The sequence below is a fragment of the Xenopus tropicalis genome, chromosome 2 (assembly GCF_000004195.4).
Source record: "Xenopus tropicalis strain Nigerian chromosome 2, UCB_Xtro_10.0, whole genome shotgun sequence".
In the NCBI taxonomy this organism is placed as follows: domain Eukaryota; kingdom Metazoa; phylum Chordata; class Amphibia; order Anura; family Pipidae; genus Xenopus; species Xenopus tropicalis.
The window spans coordinates 45,486,999-45,509,738 of NC_030678.2; the positions used below are offsets into that span (position 1 = coordinate 45,486,999).

Here is a 22,740-nt window from a genome sequence, read left to right on the forward strand (position 1 = left end):
ACCCCAGCCTTCCCTATGGGGACTGTTCTGGCAGCAGAAGGGCGTGCTAATGGCCAATGGAGATAACACCGCGCCTGCGCAAACAACTAGTGAATTGGTTGCCGGTTGGATTTCCTTGAGTCACCTACATTTTTTTACCAGATTGGGTCCCCCAACAAATATAATCATGTATTTATTCGGAATTCCTGTCTATAAGGATGCGCTGAAGAAAGTAATAGCAACAGATGGACAGTCATTGGTTAAAGCAAAGAAGCAACGATACGACTTTATTCCACTTCTGTACGTGAACTATCACCAATACCACCAGTAAAAGCACGTTATACTGTTCCCTGAGGGGGAAAGAAGAACCCGCGATTCATTCCCATTTACTAACAAGCAGCCTTATGTAACAACAGCATGGCTCTGGTGGCGTATTCCGAACACGTGACCAATTGTATAACAAAACGCCGCACAATACAAAACTGCGTGACAGGAGGGGCGTGCAAACACCTAGCCCCCCCAAAAGCTGACTGGCGGGAGGGAGTGAGGGGCTTAGAGGAGGGGTGGCACTGACAGCATTGTTTGTGGCACTGACAGGAGAGCCGTCTCATCTTAGATAAGAGCTGGTGGTGGTTTCCAAGGAGACGGGCATAGGCGGGGCCCCGGGGAGGGGGAGCAGTGACTGACCAATGAGAGAGCGCGGAGCGGGTTGTTTGTTGGTGGTTCAGTCGGGAAAGTTACACAAGGTTCGAAAAGAAAAAGGGAGCGAGTGGGAGAGAAGGCGGGTAGTGTGAGCAGGGACGCGTTGTGCAGAGCTTCTAAACCGCGCCCAGTCCCACGCAAGGATTACCGCAAGGGAACCCCGGGAGTAGCCTGTCACAAGGGGGCTTGGGTATCCGTGCCCATGGAGCTGGTTACTGTTGGTGCATCTTTCGCCTTCTTTCGGCTCCTGAATAAGGAGCTCCACCGGCTCGTCCCCCCTCCGAGCTCCGCTCTCCGCAATCCTTGGAAATGGGGGAACATTTGGACGTCCTTTGTGCACAGCCTGATTACCGGGAGCTGGGCGCTGTTGGGGTGAGAGCGACACAGAGCGCCTTTCTGCCACTGGGGCTGCATTGATTCTATTCATGGGGTGCAGGGGGACTCATTCTCCGCTTGGGGGGATTGGGCACATGTACCTGATGTTGGAACCTCAAGGGTTAATATGAGCGCTGAATGGGTGGGGTGAGGCACAGGCTACTGTACATTATGGGGGGGATGTGGCTGTTATTTGGGGAGATGGGGCCCCCCTGAGGGCGGTATGAGAGGGGCACATTACGTGCTAGTTTGATAGGATCCTAGTTATTGTATCCAAAGGCAGTCATGTCTGTATATGTGTTATATGTACATGAATGTGCTGCTTTGGTGAGAAGGGCTGTGGTTGCCTGGCTGCCATTTACATGACTTGGCCATAGGCTGCTTGTTTGCTGGAAGTGCTCATGGCATTCAGTAAATATATATCTATTCTTTGCATAATACAGAGACTCAGGTCCCTGTGCTGCTTGCCTTGGATCTTCTTGATCCTGTTTAATACAGTGATACATATCTTTACTGTATGAGTTGTATAAGTAAGATCCAGGGGTACAGGAGCACTTATGGGCACCATGGTGGTCAAACAGGTAGAAACACCCCAAGTTGCACCTTCTGCTCACAAACGCTCACTTTGGCAGGATTATACGGATTTTCTGGAAGGGCTTCCCATACCTACAAAGAGTTACTACTGTCTCTCCATAAATAACTGGGGCTGTCTGCGTTAAACACTCTGTTTCCCATTGAATACATAACAATGAAGGGAGTTGCTGTTAAGGGTCAGTTATGACACAGAGCTTTTCCTGTCTCTGATTCTTTCTTTTTCAGAAAATGACATGATCTCTGGATAGGATACTCAGCCATCAGTGCAGAACAACATCTTGCAGCAACTTTTATTATTATCCTTTATGTCTATAAGCTACCATGACTTGTCTTCGTAAAAACTTGGGCTCTGAGGTGTGTGTGTACAGTGGAGGAAATAATTATTTGACCCCTCACTGATTTTGTAAGTTTGTCCAATGACAAAGAAATGAAAAGTCTCAGAACAGTATCATTTCAATGGTAGGTTTATTTTAACAGTGGCAGATAGCACATCAAAAGGAAAATCGAAAAAATAACTTTAAATAAAAGATAGCAACTGATTTGCATTTCATTGAGTGAAATAAGTTTTTGAACCCTCTAACAAAAAAAGACTTAATACTTAGTGGAAAAACCCTTGTTTGCAAGCACAGAGGTCAAACGTTTCTTGTAACTGATGACCAAGTTTGCGCACATTTTAGGAGGAATGTTGGTCCCACTCCTCTTTGCAGATCATCTCTAAATCCCTAAGGTTTCGAGGCTGTCTCTGTGCAACTCTGAGCTTGAGCTCCCTCCATAGGTTTTCTATTGGATTAAGGTCCGGAGACTGACTAGGCCACTCCATGACCTTAATGTGCTTCTTCTTGAGCCACTCCTTTGTTGCCTTTGCTGTATGTTTTGGGTCATTGTCGTGCTGGAACACCCATCCACGACCCATTTTCAGTTTCCTGGCAGAGGGAAGGAGGTTGTCGTTCAGGATTTCACGATACATGGCTCCGTCCATTTTCCCGTTAATGCGAATAAGTTGTCCTGTGCCCTTAGCAGAAAAACACCCCCAAAGCAAAATGTTTCCACCCCCATGCTTGACGGTGGGGACGGTGTTTTGGGGGTCATAGGCAGCATTTTTCTTCCTCCAAACACAGCGAGTTGAGTTAATGCCAAAGAGCTCTATTTTGGTCTCATCAGACCACAGCACCTTCTCCCAGTCACTCACAGAATCATTCAGGTGTTCATTGGCAAACTTCAGACGGGCCTGCACATGTGCCTTCTTGAGCAGGGGGACCTTGCGAGCCCTGCAGGATTTTAATCCATTGCGGTGTAATGTGTTTCCAATGGTTTTCTTGGTGACTGTGGTCCCTGCTAATTTGAGGTCATTAACTAACTCCTCCCGTGTAGTTCTAGGATGCGTTTGATTTCAGGTTTTACCTGCACCCTGAGATGGCTGAGGATCTCATCTCCACACACTCCCTTTTCTCGCACAGCCTGGTTGCTGTGTCTATAGGTGAGTCACTGACACAATGTTCTTTTCTTCCATTCACGGTTTTGCTTTTTAAAAAAGAAAAAAAAAATCCTCAATGCAGATCTTCATTTAAAGGACTAGTTCACCTTTAAGTTAACTTTTTGTATGCTGTAAAATGTAACATTTGTAGAAATGTTTCAGTTGCTCCTTTTTTGGTTTTTTTTACACTTTCTAAATTATTTTATTTACTGTATGTGTCCAGCTTACAGGTAAGGGTGATTGACCCCACTAGCAAAAAATTGCTGCGAGGTTACAATTTTATTCTTCTTTTTAATGTTTCCACTTAGCTAATTAACTTCCTCTCACATTCAAGCCACTGCCTACTATTTCTATGGTAAAAAGGACCATAGCAACACGATAGCTGTTGAAATACTTAACTAGAGAGCTGCTTAAATTAAAAATAAATACAAAAATCGTAACAAAAATGAAGCCTAATTGCAGTTTGTCTAAGAATGTGACTGTCTGTATCATTCTAAGAGTTCATTCAAAGTGAGCTACCCGTTTCATAACACTGTTTCAAACAGTGTTATAAACATATAATATATACGTACACACTAACTTGGCCAGTTGAAGTGTATGCAGATGATATTATTGACACGGCACAGGAATGTCCATATAAACACCATCACAACTGATGCCAGATACAGACAATAATTTGTGCCTGTTTTGACAAATGAGGACACACATTTTGCAGAAAGTACAATCAGTTTGGAATATAGTGTAAGACTGTGGCATTGTGAGGAAAATCATGGCAAATCATACTCATATTTGCACAAAGTACCCTAGTGTGTGCTGCATTTTCTACTCTATCCTGATGCTTCTTTTATACCACAATACTCTGTCTGTTATCTGCTCCGTGACATCTCCTTACTGGACTTCCAGGTCCAGAAGTTCAATGCTGTATCACAAGACTTCTGTTTTCAGAGCCCATCTGTCCTCTAATAGATAAGACTGTACTACTGTTCATTGCCATACTCTGTTTTACATACACTCTGCTAGTGTAAAGAGCCAATTGCACCCTCTACACTAGCGATGTGCCCCCCCGCCCCCCCCGCTGTAAAGGTAAGCGAGGGGGGGCGGCATTGGAGGGGCCCCTCAGGTGGCTCACGGGCTGAAAACGCCCTTGGATGTCAATACTTCTCAAAATGAATATTAAAAAAAATAAATAAAAAAACTGTTCAAGGCACAGAGAGTCTCTGTAGTTTTGAATGTGGCATAGTCAGGTGCATGTTTTTTTCCCCTCCTAAAGCAGTAGTGCAAGGAAAAATGTATCCAACTTGAAAAATCATATAAATTGTTTATTTTCACTATATGGCTTATGTGCTTACCTAGCTTACCAAGAGATATCTTGTTCTGGATAAAGTGAGTTACAGTTCTGTATGTTTGTATTAATATGTTTGGGAGCTGCAATACTGCTTTATATGTGCAATGTTAAATTTATATTCATTACTTGTCTTGTATGTTTTTTGATTTATTAGCCTTACCATGCTGCAACTGAAAATGCTTTCTGATTGGCAGGGACACTGACCTTGGCAACCAAAACAGATTAGCCTTACTTAGGGACTGATTTATTGTTATTTGCAGCTGGAGTTCAGGTGAATTCAAGAGAAATCTTTATTTTGCTGTTTTTTTTCCCAATGGGTGTGATTTTTCAAAAATCATAAAAATTCTGTACAAGGAAAAAGAAAGCAATCAAAGCAAGCAAACATGAAGTACATCACAATTTTTCCTGCATATTTTTACAGCTACTCAACCAAACCCCAAGTAATATTCATTTATAATTTTTATATAAAAACAATGATATTGATCTTGTTGGGGAAAAATTGCTTCTCTCATAGGTTGAAAATGTCTGCATCATAACAAATGTGTTATCTTGCTGTAACATTCTGGGATCTTAGAGGTCCTGAGATACATTGAAACCTATGGTTACATCAGCATGCAATTGAAATATTTCTATACTTACTCAAACATTTTCAATTTTCCTGCTAAAGAAAACTGATGAGAGAGAAAAATGAGTGAGAAATTTAAGGAAATAATCTGGAATTTTGAATGGATTCTGTAATGAAGCAACAAGAAATGTTCAGTTTGACCCATGGACATACTAGCTGACTGTTCTTTGTTAAGAACAACATTTTCCAACATTTCTGCATGTGCCCCAGTTCCAGTTCTAATGCTTGTACCTAATTGTCTTGTACCTAATTATAATTTAGGATTTCTGTAACTAGGGGATTTCAAGTGTTTTTGTTTCCATGGCTACAGTGAAGCTATAATCACCAGATGCTACCTTCTGGAGCACTAAAACATTATTGCCTAGTCCTGCGCTTAAGGGCAAATGCCCATACCTTGTGCACTCTTACCTTCCAATTTGTGCCTGTATGTTTCCAATTTGTGCCTCCTTTCTACTGTGTCTCATACCACATGGCACTTTCTCCCTGTGTATTTATACATATTTATTGTATTTATTATAACACTTGTCCTCCCTGTGTGTAATTTTGTATATGGTAAGATTTGTACAGCGCTGCGTACCCTTGTAGCGCTTTATAAATAAAGTTATACATACATGTAGATGAAGCAAACCATATTCTACTTCCACTTTGCTGTTCACAGATCTAGTGTTGTGTGTTGGATGTTGTTTCTGTATAGATATTACATATAACCATATAATAGATGTAACCCTTTCTTGGCACACTAGCTTAATTTTGGGCTGTATATAGGCTTAGAACAAAAGATTGTAGGTTCCCTTTGCAGATGAAAGGTACTGCGACTGGGATTTTAGCACAGTGCCTCCACCTAGTGGATACTGAGGAGCACACCTCAAGGGGATTTCCACTAGGAAATAATCACACACACAGTTTATCAACAAATATCAACTTTATAAAATGAAGTGAAAATGAAATAGCATTAACATGCAAATAGTAAAGGCCCTGCTTTGGAAACCTGTGGGTATTTGTCACTACTGGCTCAGTCTCTTCCAGCACACAGTCCCACACTCCACTCCTGGAAGAAATACCCTTTCCCAGTTCAGTCCTGGAAAAGTCCCTTCCCCAGAGCTTTTTCAGTTTCCCTAGGTAGCGCTACCTTTCCCAAAGTACCTTTCCCTTTGGAATGGCAGTTGCTCCCACGTAGCAGGCACATGAAAAACACCTGTACTCACCCAGGGGAGACACACAGGAGACTTTCAATACCTTCCCTCAGGTGGGTCAATCAATCACTTTGAGATCCCAGGTTTAGGCATCTAACCGCAGTGTAGCAGACCTCTCTTTAAAGCTGGAACAGCCGTTACAGCCACTGCTCACTCGATTTCAGTCTTAACTGCTTACAAACAGGGGATTCCTTTTCCCCAACTTCACTGGGCCTGGGCTCACTGCACACATCCACCCTGTTCCTCAGATGGAAGCAAACAGGAAGGTGCCAGTCCTTTCCCAGCACTATACCAAAGTGAGGCAGGAAGTGGTCACCATACCTTATAACCAATAGCACACAGAGGCAAACTCTAAACTGATACATGGGTCTTTGCCCAGTAACAGCACAAACCAAGGAAACTTGCAGGGTTTAAAGCCATAGGGACATGTTAACCCTATGAGTCCCTACATACACAAGAGCCATGAATATTTTGGAAATTATATCCTTATAAATGGAGCTTAGTAAAGCCATCGGCTATAATTGGTGCTTAATGATTTCATTTCTGTCGCACAACTCGCTGAAACGTATGTATTATCCATTATCTGGAAACCTGTTATCCGGACAGCTCCCAATTGCGGGATGGCCATCTCCCTTAGACTCCATATTAATAAAATAATTCAACTTTTTAAAACTGATTCCTTTTTTCTTGGTAAGAATAAAACAGAACCTTGTATTTGATCCCAACTAAAATATAATTAATCCTTATTGGAGGCAAAACAATCCTATTGGGTTTATTTGATGTCTAAATGATTTTTTAGTAGACTTAGGGGCAGATTTATTAAAATGTTAAGAGTTAAGAGGTTAATTAATTCCAATTGGATTTTTAGAAGGGTATTTGTCAATGGATGAAAGTTAGAACTCACTATTTGATGAACACGCTTCTAAAAATTTCATAGGAATGAATAGAACATGGGTGTTTTATGTATTAGCCTTTAAACTCACATTTTTATAAATCTACTTCTTATAGTATGGATATCCAAATTTTGGGAAGACCCCAGGTCCTGGGCATTCTAGATAAAAGGTCCCATACCTGTATAATAATATACCACCTGTTGTAAAATATGACGATATTAGAAGTCATCTCGGAGTTCCGTGACCTGTACAAAAGCACATGGGCTTCGGCCCACAAAATACCATAACCTCTTTTAAGTTTTTAGATGTGGAAATAACATCCCTCTTTTAAGTTTTTAGATGTTGATGCACTGAACCCTACCATTTATTTATCTGCAGGATTTGGCTAAATCCAAAGTGTTCAGCCAAACCAAATCTCAGCCCTTCAAGCCATGTGACTTTAAAGCTCTGAGCTTTTGCACATGACAAATTTTGGTTCTTTAAGATCTGTTTTCCTTCTCCGATAGATACATACTCATGCATATTTGTAGGAAATCCAATTATGTGGGTATTCTAGAATTTACTGTGTGATATTTTTTCTTTTCAGGTTATTTTATCCATGATTTTTTGGACATGCTGCAGAATCAGAAGCTACATCAATCATGGGAGCTGCTTTTCCATCACACTGTGGTAAGAAACCTACCCTAGTACCTGAATATAGACCATAGGTCATATAGTGCACATTTTCAGGTGATAATTGTAGGCTTCCAGCAAGGGTAACGGCACACAGGGCATTTTGTGGTTGACAGTAAATCTTGCACCCCAGAGGTGACAAAGCACAGAAAAAAAAATCCTCTTGTAAAATCCCTGAATTTTACACCCCCCTCCCCCCACCATAATGTAATATTAAAGGAGAAGGAAAGGCTAATAAAGTTTTAGGGCTCTGGCACACGGGGAGATTAGTCACCCGCGACAAATCTCCCTGTTTGCGGGTGACTAATCTCCCCGAATTGCCATCCCACCGGCGACAATGTAAGTCGCCGGTGGGATGGCACACGCTGCGCAGGCGATTTCGGCAAATTGCCGAAGTTGCCTCGCGAGGCATTTTCAGCGGTTTTGCCGAAATCGCGCCACCGCATGTGCCATCCCACCGGCGACTTACATTGTCGCAGGTGGGATGGCAACTGATGGCAACTCGGAGAGATTAGTCGCCCGTGAACAGGGAGATTTGTTGCGGGCGACTAATCTCCCCGTGTTCCAGAGCCCTTAATCTCAAGCTGCAGGCATACCTCCAGTTCTCTCAGTAGTGCCCTTAAGTCTCCCCATATTTCGCCTGTTCAGATGATCAGAAGCCTCAAAGGAAAAAAAAACAAACCTGCTGAGCTCTGTAACAAAAATTCCCATAATGCCTCACTCCTGCACCAAGACCCCTGTACATGCGCAGTGTGTAAGACTGAGAAAGCTTCCTGCTGTATGGCTCAGATCCACATTCCTAAGGGGGGGTGGTCTATTTACATAGACCTTTCTGATAAAGCATAAGGCCCCCATACACGGGCCGATAATAGCTGCCGATATCGGTCCCTTGGACCTACTCGGCAGCTTATCTGCCCATGTAGGGGCAGAAACAAGCAGACTGGCCGACCGATATCTGGCCTTTAGGGCCGTGACAGATGGGGAGATTCGTTTCCCGCAACAAATCTCCCTTGTTGCGGGCGACTAATCTCCCCAAAATGCCATCCCACTGGCTAGAATGTAAATCGCCGGTGAGAGTAGCACAGGGGGACATTGCAAGGGTTTTGCTGCACTTGCAATGTTCAGCTTGGCACGCAAGCAGCAAGACAATCACAACTGCACCTCTCTGACTTTAGCTGTAATTTCCTGGACCTGACAGTTAATTTATGGGTCCGGGTGGTAATAGTCCACATGGTCTACCCCATACCGGCAGGATCCATTCGATGACTTGGAAGTGTTTTCCATGTACCTGCCAATTTTACCATGTGCCGTTGCCCTAGTAGTATTATAGTATACCATTAGCCAGTATTTCTGTTCTGTTTTTCAAATACATTATTTTTGACTAACAAGCAGTATGTATCTATATCTTTATTTATAAAGCGCTACTTATGTACGCAGCTCTGTACAGTAGAATACATTATTAATATAATAGATAAATACAAGGTACAGTTGCAATAAGTTGAGTCAAAGGTACAAGAGGATGAAGGTCCCTGCCCCGTAGAGCTTACAATCTAGAAGGGATGAGTTGGAAAACACCACTTCTGTTTCTGCAGTGATGGTAATAGAACTGCAGCTTTGTCAGCACAAGGAATATCAGTAAAAGGTTTTTATTCCATAGTTCCGTAAATAGCGATGCATTTGACTACTGTTTCTAACTGGCCATACACACGCTGATATAGTATGAAACAAAGTTTTGTATGATTTTCGGACCTTGCGTGAGCCCAGGATAATCGTCCAAAAAATTTTTGTACCCTGATAATTGGTTAATTGGATAGGTTAGAAAATTTTTGTTGGATAACGATAATTAATATCTTTGCTTGTATTGCCTATTTGACAATATACTTCTTTTTCTAATGTGCTGTTGGCAATACTATGCAAGTGCTACAATTGTTGTCTGTCAGTTAATGGCCAGAATATCTTCTGACTATTTTTCCAACTTTAATCCTACAATTTAAAGCTGAATGTTTATTTTAGATTGCTCTGCGTTTATAAATCATTCCCTGCCACCCGATGCTAAGTGAAGTCACTCCTTGTATCTTGGAATGTGCTCTGTTTTAACCATATGGAGGGCAGCCTTTGTCATAGACTTAGGCCTGTAAGCTGTACTGGGGGAAGTGGCTGCACTCCAAAAATTTACAGCAGAGCACATTCCAAAGTTGCAGCTGTGTGGGAGAAGTACCTGACCCGCTGGCCAGCTAAAAAAGATAACGGAGCCTCTGCTCCACTTCTTTTCCTTATGAAATCCTATTCCTAGGTAACAATGAGGTTAACTGAGCCCTGTTGTCAGATGGAGGGAAATAGTTCAGAAATACAGAGGAGGCAGAGAGGGTGAAGAAGTGGAATGAACTAGAAAAATGGAAAGCAAATGGAAGAGAAACAGAAAAGAACACAAAAAGTATTTTGGGAAATAGTTGGAAAAAGGATATGTTTATGATGGCAGAAGTAAAAGAGGATAAAATGGTCTATGAAAACTAGATAGTTGGAAGCTGAGAGAAGGAAGGGGCAATAAAATGGCAAACATGACAGAAATGTGCAGAGCAGAAAAGAAATACAGGTATTATTATCCAAAATGCTCGGAACCTGGGGTTTTCCTGATAAGGGGTCTTTCCGTAAACTATATCTCCATAACTTAAGTCTGCTAAAAAATCATTTAAATATTAAATAAACCAAACAGGATTGTTTTGCCTCCAATAATGAATAATTATATTTTAGCTAGAATCAAGGTACTGTTTTATTAAAAATGTATTATTTATTAAAATAATTTATTATAAAAAAAAAAATAGAATTATTTGCTTATAATAGATTCTATAGTGGATAGCCTTTCCATAATTAAGAATATTCCAGATAATGGGTTTCCAGATGATGGATCCCATACCTGCATAAGTAAAGGAAAGGTGAGAAATGGAAACAGGGAAAGAGATATCTCAAGTGAATGGGTTGGGATCAGTTAGAAGTAGAAGAGTGTGGAAAAGATACTGGTTTTTGACCCCCAATAACCAGACAGCAATTTTAGTTGCAGACCAAAAATAGGCAAAATAGGAAAAATGCATACCAGAAATGTATTTCAAGGTGAACTTTCCCTTTAACATTCCTCTCTGGCCCACTGTAAGCAAGTAGTTCTGGAGAAATATTTTCCACAGTGTGCGTTACCAGCAGAAAAGTGCATCACATTCACTGGCATAATTGGACTGGAATGAGCCAGCGGGAGCAAAAGTACTTGTGGCATCTGCTTTTAACAAGTGTATGTGGAAAATGCCATATATAGACAAATCATTTATTTTTAAAAAAACTTTTAAATAAAGCTTGTTTTTTTTCACTTTTTTCTATAACAGCCTGTTTTGTTGTGTATCCCAAGTAGAAGCACCATCACAGTGTTTTGCCGACATAATTTGCAATTGTTTTCCATTTTTTAATTCTTTTGTTGTTTTTCACTTATTTATCTTTTGTTCTGTGATTTTGTTTTTTTAGCAGCTATCTGGTTACTAAGATTTTGTTTACCTTATCAACCAGGCAGTGGTGTGAATGAGAGACTGGAATATGAATGAAAGAGGGACTAAATAGAAAGATAAGGAATAATAAAATTGTAGCCTCAAAGAGCTAAAGTGTTTTCGGCTAGCGGGGTCAGTAACCAGTTTAAAGCTGGAAGGATGTAGATGAAGTAGGCAAATAAAAAAAAAAACTGCACAAAATAAATAATGAAGACCAGTTGCAAAGTTGTTAGGAATAGTATATTCTACAACATACTAAAAGCATCTCTGCTAAGGGCCAGTTTTTGATACTGCTTCCAGCAACAACCTAAACTAAACAAGTAAAACTTAGTCATTGTCTTGTTTGTGGTTCCTATTGCTTTTGGTTTATAAGCAGCACAAGGCTGGATGAATCTCAGTGCTCTTACTGTGGCCACAGCCCTGAGCTGCCTGACAGATGGCTGAGAATTAGCTCTGCAGTGTGATAAGTTCAAATGGTGGGAGTGAATCTGGCTAATTAGCCCTGCCTTATATTGTGGCTTTATATCGGCTGCACACCCTGTTATTATTATTCTTTATATAGCGCCAGTATATTCTTCACACAGAGAATTCACATTGGTCTCTGCTCCAGTAGATCATGCAGTAAGGTCCCTATCACATTCACACGCACACTGTGTTTTATCGGGAGCCAGTTGCCTGCCTTTATATTTTTGGAGGCTGTGAGAAAACTGCTGCGTGCAGTAGTGCATACCTACCTATGATTGCATTATTACTAAGTGCTAAAGGGGAAGTAAACACTGAGCATGCTATAATGCAGAAAGTAGTGTGCACATGTTAGCACTAAGGACTAGAAAACAGCGACTGTTAAACAGCCCTGATTCATGGGAAGTGCTCTGCCTGTGGCAGGTCCTCACTGTTACAGACTGACACCATTTAGAAGTACTGAATCATGCCTTTAGTATGCCCCTGCCTTTATTAAAGGAGAATTCAACCCTCCTGCAAACCTCAGCCCCTCTCTATTGACTTCTGCCTCACCCAGCACCACGTATTACAGTGAAAGTGTCCCTACTTGTACTTGCTATAAAATTGCGCAGTGGGATGTTTTTGTTGCATGTCTGAAATTGCAAGTGACTGAAAATACCCTTTTATAGTAAAGCATTGTAATCGCTGTAATTATGTTCGTAAAAGTGTTTAATTGCGCAAAAAGGCTCACCACTGCAGTTTCGTGTTTTTACATGCCTTTATCAACATTCAGCAATTACAATGCATTACATCTATTTTTGGGCCTTTTGCCATCCTTGATTTATGCACCATGTGCCATTGCCTAAAATCTCTGGGGCCAGAGCTAGGGGGAGGCAGAAGAGTTGTGTGTTTAGGGTAAAATAGTGGGACACAAGGCATGTACCCTTTCTACCTGCTGATGTTTGACGGGATACTATAAAATCTATGGTATTTGATTCAAAAGCACTTAACCTGTGAGTAATATCCCTATATGTACAGTGGCTTGCAAAAGTATTCGGCCCCCTTGAACTTTTCCACATTTTGTCACATTACAGCCACAAACATGAATCAATTTTATTGGAATTCCACGTGAAAGACCAATACAAAGTGGTGTACATGTGAGAAGTGGAACGAAAATCATACATGATTCCAAACATTTCTTACAAATAAATAACTGCAAAGTGGGGTGTGCGTAATTATTCAGCCCCCTTTGGTCTGAGTGCAGTCAGTTGCCCATAGACATTGCCTGATGAGTGCTAATGACTAAACAGAGTGCACCTGTGTGTAATCTAATGTCAGTACAAATACAGCTGCTCTGTGACGGCCTCAGAGGTTGTCTAAGAGAATATTGGGAGCAACAACACCATGAAGTCCAAAGAACACACCAGACAGGTCAGGGATAAAGTTATTGAGAATTTAAAGCAGGCTTAGGCTACAAAAAGATTTCCAAAGCCTTGAACATCCCACGGAGCACTGTTCAAGCGATCATTCAGAAATGGAAGGAGTATGGCACAACTGTAAACCTACCAAGACAAAGCCGTCCACCTAAACTCACAGGCCGAACCAAGAGAGCGCTGATCAGAAATGCAGCCAAGAGGCCCATGGTGACTCTGGACGAGCTGCAGAGATCTACAGCTCAGGTGGGGGAATCTGTCCATAGGACAACTATTAGTCGTGCACTGCACAAAGTTGGCCTTTATGGAAGAGTGGCAAGAAGAAAGCCATTGTTAACAGAAAACCATAAGAAGTCCGTTTGCAGTTTGCCACAAGCCATGTGGGGGACACAGCAAACATGTGGGAGAAGGTGCTCTGGTCAGATGAGACCAAAATGGAACTTTTTGGCCAAAATGCAAAACGCTATGTGTGGCGGAAAACTAACACTGCACATCACTCTGAACACACCATCCCCACTGTCACATATGGGGGTGGCAGCATCATGCTCTGGGGGTGCTTCTCTTCAGCAGGGACAGGGAAGCTGGTCAGAGTTGATGGGAAGATGGATGGAGCCAAATACAGGGCAATCTTGGAAGAAAACCTCTTGGAGTCTGCAAAAGACTTGAGACTGGGGCGGAGGTTCACCTTCCAGCAGGACAACGACCCTTAACATAAAGCCAGGGCAACAATGGAATGGTTTAAAACAAAACATATCCATGTGTTAGAATGGCCCAGTCAAAGTCCAGATCTAAATCCAATCGAGAATCTGTGGCAAGATCTGAAAACTGCTGTTCACAAACGCTGTCCATCTAATCTGACTGAGCTGGAGCTGTTTCGCAAAGAAGAATGGGCAAGGATTTCAGTCTCTAGATGTGCAAAGCTGGTAGAGACATACCCTAAAAGACTGGCAGCTGTAATTGCAGCAAAAGGGGGTTCTACAAAGTATTGACTCAGGGGGCTGAATTATTACGCACACCCCACTTTGCAGTTTTTTATTTGTAAGAAATGTTTGGAATCATGTATGATTTTCGTTCCACTTCTCACATGTACACCACTTTGTATTGGTCTTTCACGTGGAATTCCAATAAAATTGATTCATGTTTGTGGCTGTAATGTGACAAAATGTGGAAAAGTTCAAGGGGGCCGAATACTTTTGCAAGCTTGAATTACTGAACTGTGCTGCAAAACAAAATATTAAATGTTATTTATATTAGAACTTTACTGTCTGCAGCATACTACTGTACCCAACTTCATTGGAAATGTGTTAATGGGTGCTTTTGGGTGCTAATATCAAGTCTGCAGTAACCAGCAGTCAGTAGCAAGTGATCTGAGACTTGAAGCTGTCAAAAAAAACCATGGGTCATGGCCCTTAAAGAGCACAAGTGGATGCCCTGGTATAACAGATTATCGGACCCATTATCCGGAAACCCATTATCCAAAAATTTCTAAATTAAGGTAAGGCCATCTCCCATAGACTCCATTTTAATCAAATAATTCACATTTTTAAAAATGGTTTCCTTTTTCTCTGTAATAATAAAATAGTACCTCGTACTTGATCTCAACTAAGATATAATGAATCACTAAGATATAATGAATCCTTATTGGAGCCAAAACAACAAACACAGTTGTTGCACCCCCCATTCCAAAAAGCAAAAACATCTGTAGGGTGCAGTAGTAGGGTCCAAACACATTTCTGCTTGGGGGCATCCCAGGAACAGCCCCTGGGGGCAGCCACATGGAAGTAGGTAATCTTTGCAATGAGTAGAAATATGTTTCCCTTGGCTTATTCAAAAGATCTATTATACAGAATGTTTGGGACCTGGGGTTTCTGGATAAGGTATCCTAGATCTATATATAGGCTGCTGTACACCCTGAAGCACTGGTATTTCCCTATAATAGAGAGCTGCTTTGCTGGAAGGGAGTTGCCACCGGCGATTTACATTCCTGCCGGTGGGATGGCATTGTGGGGAGATTAGTCGCCTGCGGTAATGAAGATTTGTCACGAGACGACTAATCTCCCCTTGTGCCACTGCCCTTACATGTAGCAGTTGCTGTCTTTGAATGTGGCACGTGTGTGTATTATGGGCATTGCAGAGCTTATAAGGATAGTCCAAAAGTACTTAATTGGAAAGTATATTGGAAAGTTCATGTACTTGGCCTTACGTTTATGGCTTTATCTTGCTCTAAATTCCTGATCACCACTCCCATCATCTTAAAGAGAAAAGGAGGTTTTTCTAAAATGATTATTTGTGTGACCTGTCTTTTTCCTTTAATTTCTCAATCATATGACTTAAAGGGTGCATCTTCATTTTAATTTTGTTAAAATAAGGCATTTCCATTCTAAGGCATGCGTTTTGCGAATGTGCTCTGCCAGCAAACCTGGAAAACCAAAGGGAGGTTTATACAGGTATGGGGCCTGTTGTACAGAATTTAAGGGACCTGTGGTTTTCTGGATAAGGGATCTTTCCATAATTTAGATATCCCATACTTTTTAAGTCATCTTAAAAATCATTTAAATAATAATTAAACCCAATAGGATTATTTTGCCACCAATAAGGATACATTAATATCTTAGCTGGAATCAAGTACAATGTTCTGTTGTATTATGTATATTATTACAGACAAAAAGAAAATAAATTTTAAAAATTGTATTTTTTTTTTTTAATTAAAATTAAGTCTGAAGGAGATCGCCTTTACGTAAGTCAGAACTTTCTGGATAACAGGTTCCCAGATAACGGATCTTATACCAGTATTGGTTTAAAGTTATATCGGCTTAACGTTAATTGCTGTACTAGACACTTGAGACACTGAGGCTTATCCAACATCAGCACATGTATGGCTGCTCTGCCTGGCAGTTGGATAATATCCAATGTGACCATCTACATTATCTGCCATAGCAATCATCTGCACTGCCACTCAGAATGGGCCTGTGTTTGTACCTATAGCAGGGAAAGGCCATTATCAGAGATCTGGGAGCGTTGCATATCTGTGCACGAGTATTAATACATGCTGAAGCTGGCACGTCCCAATGGACTGAGAGTGTTTGAGAAAGGGAATTGGAAACTATTCCTTGGGTTTAGCAAGAAATAATGTTTAAAACGTCTCACAGCTTTACTCTTCCTTTTCTCAGAAAGAGTGCCATTTTCTTACAAAAAGTATGCATGGGTCCTTGCAAGCCAGTTGTTTTGACAACTACTAAATGGTCAGTATAGTAGTCTTGTTAACATGGAGTTTAGGTAATATAAGGTGCAAAGTTTTCTACTGTTCTAATTGCCTATAGCACCAAATTGGAAAGTAACATTTACTTATTGGTTACTATCAGTTATTGCACCTGGGCAAGCCTAGTGCCTCTTGTGACATATGGGGGCCAGAGTTTTACCAGCTCTTTTATTTAATTTTTTTTTTTTTTATCAGGAACATGTCTGTGTGGGGAAATGCTGAAAGGATCCCTTTAGTTTCCTGTCTCCAGTGTTTTGAAAGGGTTACTTTGGCACTGGCACTAGACCAGCCGTTAATTGGCAGAACAAAAGGCAGCTCATGTGGATGTCCACCATGTGATAATGTCTTGGCACTGCCTGCTCAGTGGCACATAGCTTCATTATTCACGCTTTCTGAAATCTTCGCTCATTCAAAACTATCATCCTGACCTACTTGGCAGAGTCATCAGGCACTTGAAGAGATATGTTACTTGGCAGGGTCAGGAAGGGCTTCAGACCAAGCAGACTTAAAGGACCAGTATACCACCTATTTCCAACATTAGTCCAGTGAACAGGATTATGAACATATTGACCAAGCTGCGCTATTCACTCATTATGCACAAACATGCACCCCAGAGTGGGCTTCTGGTGCAGAGGACACAACAGGGGCCTATTTATAATATATGCTCCTATGTTTTCCCCATTTGGAGTTTGGAAAACAGAGTTTTTGTGATAGGTGCTCTTTATAGTGCAATTCAGCAAATTGTAGTGAGTATTTAATAACCACAGTCTTCATTTTTAACCTACAGTCTATTTTTATGAAAGTTATTTAAATTTGTCAGTCCAATCTAATGTTTGTTTTTTTTCAAGCTGAAGACAACACACTCATGCTGAGAGTCCTTGACCTATTCCTCCTGGTCTAACTGGCTAATTCCAGCATGAGCAATTTGCAAAGTGTGGGTCCAAGTTAGTAGCAATGACAGAATCCCTTTTACAATAAATGTATTACAGATATGCTCAGAAGGTGCACCTTATGCTATTATGTTCAAATGGTTCATGTCACTTGTGCATACCATCTTTTGCTTATCATGAGGGGTGGTGTATTTAGGTATACAGACATCTACATTGGCCCTGATTAAACTGGCCATAATAAATGTGATAGGGCACTTATGGGGTAATGTAATAAACTGTCTAAAGTTTGCTACTTGTATAGTAACCAATCAGAAGGTAGCGTTTCCTAGTCATTTGTTTGAAAACACAGCCCTGGTTGGGCTATGGGTTACTAGATGCAGGTAAACTTTAGATATTTTCTTACATGACCCGATATGATTGTAAGATCCATTGTGGCAGATATAAATGTGAAAAATGAACTGTTACTGTAAAGCTCAGCGTAGTATGGTGGCACCATGTAAATAAAGGATTATAATATGCTTAGAGAACTGACCTGTGATCCTTTCAGATAGAAAACCACAATGGAAAATGTTGCAAAGATGTCAGAAAATTGCTGCTTGCATTATCCAAGAGCCATCTGACGTTAGGAACAGTATTATATAGTGTCTCTTAGCCCTGTGATTTCCAGCCTGTGGTTACTGAAGCCTAACTATAAATTATATTTGAACTGCTAGAGAGCCAGACATTGAAGAACCCTACCATAGCTCATGCCAGTGATGCCTAATTGTTTGAATGCACATATTAAAGCAGTGTGCTTGCCTCCTGCACTGCTTGCTGATTTGCACAATTTTGGAAATAAAAATATCTGTTCTTTTGGTGCCAGATGTTAGGCAGCAGACCAGTGGCATAACCATAGACCCACCAGTGGCATAACAATAGAGGAAGCGGACCCTTCGGGTGCTGGGGTCTGAACCGCGGGTTTGCTTCCTCTATTGTTGCATATAAATCCCTGCTTGCTGTTGGGTAGTAGAGCGGGTGGGGACCTAAGGTAAGATGGCGGCATGGTGCTTCCTTACGCTGATATATTTTTTTTTTTTTTCTTCTTCCGAAAAGGAGCACCAGCCTGGGTAAAAACAAATCAATTTAATTCACTGGGGGGCCTAACGTATTGGCAGCCCCTACTGAATAAACCTTTTCTTGTCCTTTTAATTGATTTCCCCAACAATATCTATGCATGCAATATACCCTACACACATATACATGTATACATATACATTGATTATTCCCTTAACAAAACTTTCTACTGATGGTTTTTATATTACTGGAATGTAATTGATGAGATATCTTTTATTTTGCTGATTCTTTACATGTGTGCAAGCACTTACCTACTATTACTTATATTTGGTATTTTACAGTCTAGCCAGTTGATACTTGTTGCTAGACAAACATGCCCATTGTTATGCTGGTGTCACATGAAAGACTTTCTCATGATGCTTAAAGGAGAATCTGACCCTAAAATGATGGCGAGAAATGGCATATTCTCACCTATTTTTTTGTTACATGTTACTTCTCCTTTAAGCTCTGTATTGCTTTTCTGTTTGCTGGGACATGTTTCCTAAATGACACCCCATCATTATGTCATATAGTTTTTTCTTTTCTTTATAGGTTATTACATGCTTTGGAATCTCGGTGGTCCTGCATCACTATGTGGGCTTTGCAGTGGTCGCATTGCTTGTAGAAATTAACTCCATCTTCCTCCACCTACGGCAAATCCTGCTTATGGCCAACTTGTTAAAGACTACCTTCTACCGACTAAACAGCCTGCTGAACTTGGGCACTTATGTTATATTCAGAATCAGCACTTTGGCGTGGATGACCAGGTGGCTGGTGCTAAACAGAGACAATATACCACTTGTAATCTACACCATCGGCAGCGTAGGAATGGCCATTATGACTGTTATGAACATCATACTTTTTTGTCGTCTTCTGCGCAGTGACTTCCTTAAGTCTACCCGGGAGCCCCAGCGGGAAAAAGACAAGTGAAGAAAGTCAGACCTTTCAGTAAAACCATAACTACTTGGTTAAAAGCAAGCCAACCTTTCTCAGGATTTGAGAATCAAAAACCTAACTACCAAGAAATTCTACTGCAGAGTTTACATGGTAACCTTTTGTAGGTTTTCTTGGTGGACTTTCTGCCCCAGTGTGTTTCATTTAAGCAGAGCCTTCCCCCTAAGACTAAGGTATTAGGGGTATATTTATTATAGTGTGTAAGCAAACATTAGCGGTGATGTTGCCCATAGCAACCACTCGACAATTAATTTGAACAGCCACCTACAAGAAAACAAAAATCTGATTGGTTGCTATGGGCAACATCACTGTTAATGTTGGTTTACACACCATAGTAAATATGCCCCTTAGAGACAAGAACCTACTTAAAGGAATCCCATTACTTTCATGGTTACTTCTCTGCACTTTTCTGTTATTTGTCAGTTTTTTCAATTGACCTCTTAATCTCTAGAAATGTCCTCTTTTTCTACCCCAGCATCCAAGCACTTAAATTCTGCTGTTGTGAGAATATGTTGGGCTGCACTTGTGTTCATTCAGCATAATGGCAATTTAATGTCTGTAAGTTAAGAAATGAGCATTCTCCCACTCATTAACCCTTTAGCAGAATGTCCAATCTTGCCCACTTAGCAACTCACACGGATTGGAACTGGCTCTTTTCAACATCTTAATGAGGCTGGACATTGTTGGCTTTGCTTCTAAAGTAAAAGGAGAAGAAAGGTAAAAACTAAGTAAGCTTTATCAGAAAGGTCTATGTAAATACAGCCATAAGCACTCACAGAAACGCTGCACTGACTTCTCTTTTAAAAGAAACAGGATTTCTTGACTCTGTTTTCCTGTGTCAGCGTCTGTGTAGCTCTCTCCCCTCTCCTGCTCCCCCTCCATCAAGAATGCTAAGAACTCCATCCCCCCACTTAAGAATTTGTGATCTGAACCAATCAGCAGGAAGCTTCCTCATAGTCTTACTAACTGCGCATTTACACTGGTCTTGGTCTCGGTGCAGGAGTGAGGCATTGTGGGAACTTTCTTTACACAGCTCAGTGTTTCTTCCTGTTTGGCTTCTGATCATCTGAACAGGAGAAATATGGGGAGACTTAAGGACACTATTGAGACAACTGAAGGTATGCCTGCAGATTGAGATGAACACTTTATTAACCTTTTCTTCTCCTTTAAAGCCACTTTGATACAATGTAGGTCTTGCTCTTTTCCTAGAAAGGTCCTCATTCAGATTAGAGCATTAATACTGACATTGCCTTGAAATGATGTGAGGGAACTTTTTATGGAAAAGCATATCTAACTGTGATATAATTGAGAAAATTTCTGTTCTGTATCACAGAATATCAGACTTGATACCCCTAAAATAAGGGTAGATTACAGAGATGATCAGCTATACTTTATTTCTAATTAGAACTGCTACTTTTCTCTCTGTATGCTGCATGGGCATAGCTTTCTGTGTGCACAGAATATTATTTCACAGTATATTTGTTTATACATATGAACAACTATCTGACCTTTAGTATTGAATTTCTCGAGACCTTTGGAGACTTCTTCGCTTTAGTGCTATAAGGCTACTCTCTCTTCTATGTATAAACATAAATATACATCAAATGGTTGTTCTATGCATAACATTGTTTGAAATGAGTCCTCATTTCTGTATTATTATCCACAGAGGCAGAATTACTGTTACTCTGTATTGGTGAAGGCATTTGCTGTAGTCGCTAATACAAGCTTGCACGCTATGGTAGGACCTCATTGCTTGTGCATGAATTTCTGGCAGTGTGGGGGAACCAGTACTCCTTCCGTTGATCAACAACTTCATGCTGTGTATGTATGACCTAGAAAGTGAAGGTTGCTATTTATGTCAGATTTGGTCAGGCAGTTTGGCTAATTTGGACCATCTGGGCATGTATGCCAGTTGGGGGCCGGAAGACAGATGATCTTTCAGTAGATCACAGATTATCTATCCAGAAGAGAAATTCCTGTTTCTGCTGTTATGATTGCTTGGATGGACTGCCTGAACAAACAGAACAGTACAAAGGTGGCCATAACATGTGTATGGCCCCTTATACAGTATTTGGCCTGTGGGCCAGTTGGAGTTTTAAATGGGTTGGCCCATGTGTGGCTACCTTGAGATAAATCTGTTCTGCTCATATCTGAAAGAAAGCTAATTTATAAGTTCTGATCTTTTAAATGCTACAATTTCCCATAATAAGCATTGCATATCTAAGCTTAAAGCAGACTGTTAATGCTCTAGGTTCCTCATCTAGTCCCTGGCACCTCCTCTAGGTGCAGCAGGAATTCTTGGGGGAAAAAAATGGAATGGAAATGTAAAAATGAAATCTTTTTTTTTTTTTTTATACCTACTTTTATTAATGCCTTGACCAGCGGAGGTGTCACCCAGTTGGTTTTATTGACCAAGACTATTTCTGAGACACTGGCCAGCCCAGGGCAAACATTGGAACATGTGCAATTCTACCTCTATAAAAACTGGTGCTATAATCTTCAGCCACTTACCCTGAGGGGCAGTCTCCGCTGCAAGTAAGTTATTTGCCCATGTTTACATGTATACACATATATTTAAAGTCTTTATCTTTTATGTGTGTGTATATTATATCATCTTTTCACTACCTCAGATGTTCAGTCTCTACACCATTGGTTTGTCTGGCTTTTTGGCTTATTCTGGGACTTTTTAAGCAGAGCTAAAACAAAGCATTCTCCGACCCTTTAGCAGGACGTCTGGCCTTTCAGCACTTATATATGATTAAATGATGCCATTAGTGAGAGGGCTAGGGCTGGGCTACCTTTACCTGATGCAATGAGAGAAAGCTGGCGGCTAACATTATAACAACATTGATGCAATGCACTTTGGCACTGAATTGAGAAATATTTACTTAGATTGCAACCAGCATGTTTATGCTGAATACAGTAATACATTAGGGGGGGCATATTTAAGTTATTTTACAGAACATTTCAAGAGTAAAACAAGTGGTATATGTACAAAGCTCAGTTATAGGCTTTAGGCATTAACTAGAGTCACATATTGCAGTAACAGAAATAATTTGGATGTCTATGAAGGCACGCGCCTTTAATAAACAAAACTATGCCATGATTTTACACCACCCCTGATCCCCTATTATTTGTTCAAGTAATAACACATTTCTTAATATGTACTTAGAAATAAATGTACAGTATATTATACACACTTTTTTTTCAGCATTTTCCTGTAACTTTCCATTTTGAGTATGATATCTCTACCTTCCAAGTAAAATGGCATGTAAAGGCCTTCTTTTAGTAG

At 40.7% G+C, this 22,740-nt stretch overlaps 1 protein-coding gene across 1 annotated transcript; it reads left to right on the forward strand.

The window, feature by feature from the left end:
* Positions 1-593: 593 nt before the first annotated feature.
* tlcd2 (TLC domain containing 2) lies at positions 594-20,038 on the forward strand. Its single transcript, XM_002936051.5, has 4 exons — positions 594-1,053; positions 3,045-3,127; positions 7,767-7,849; positions 19,047-20,038. Exons 1-4 carry the CDS (start codon positions 884-886, stop codon positions 19,422-19,424), a joined length of 714 nt encoding a protein of 237 aa, XP_002936097.4. The 5' UTR covers positions 594-883; the 3' UTR covers positions 19,425-20,038.
* The last annotated feature ends 2,702 nt before the right edge of the window (positions 20,039-22,740 follow it).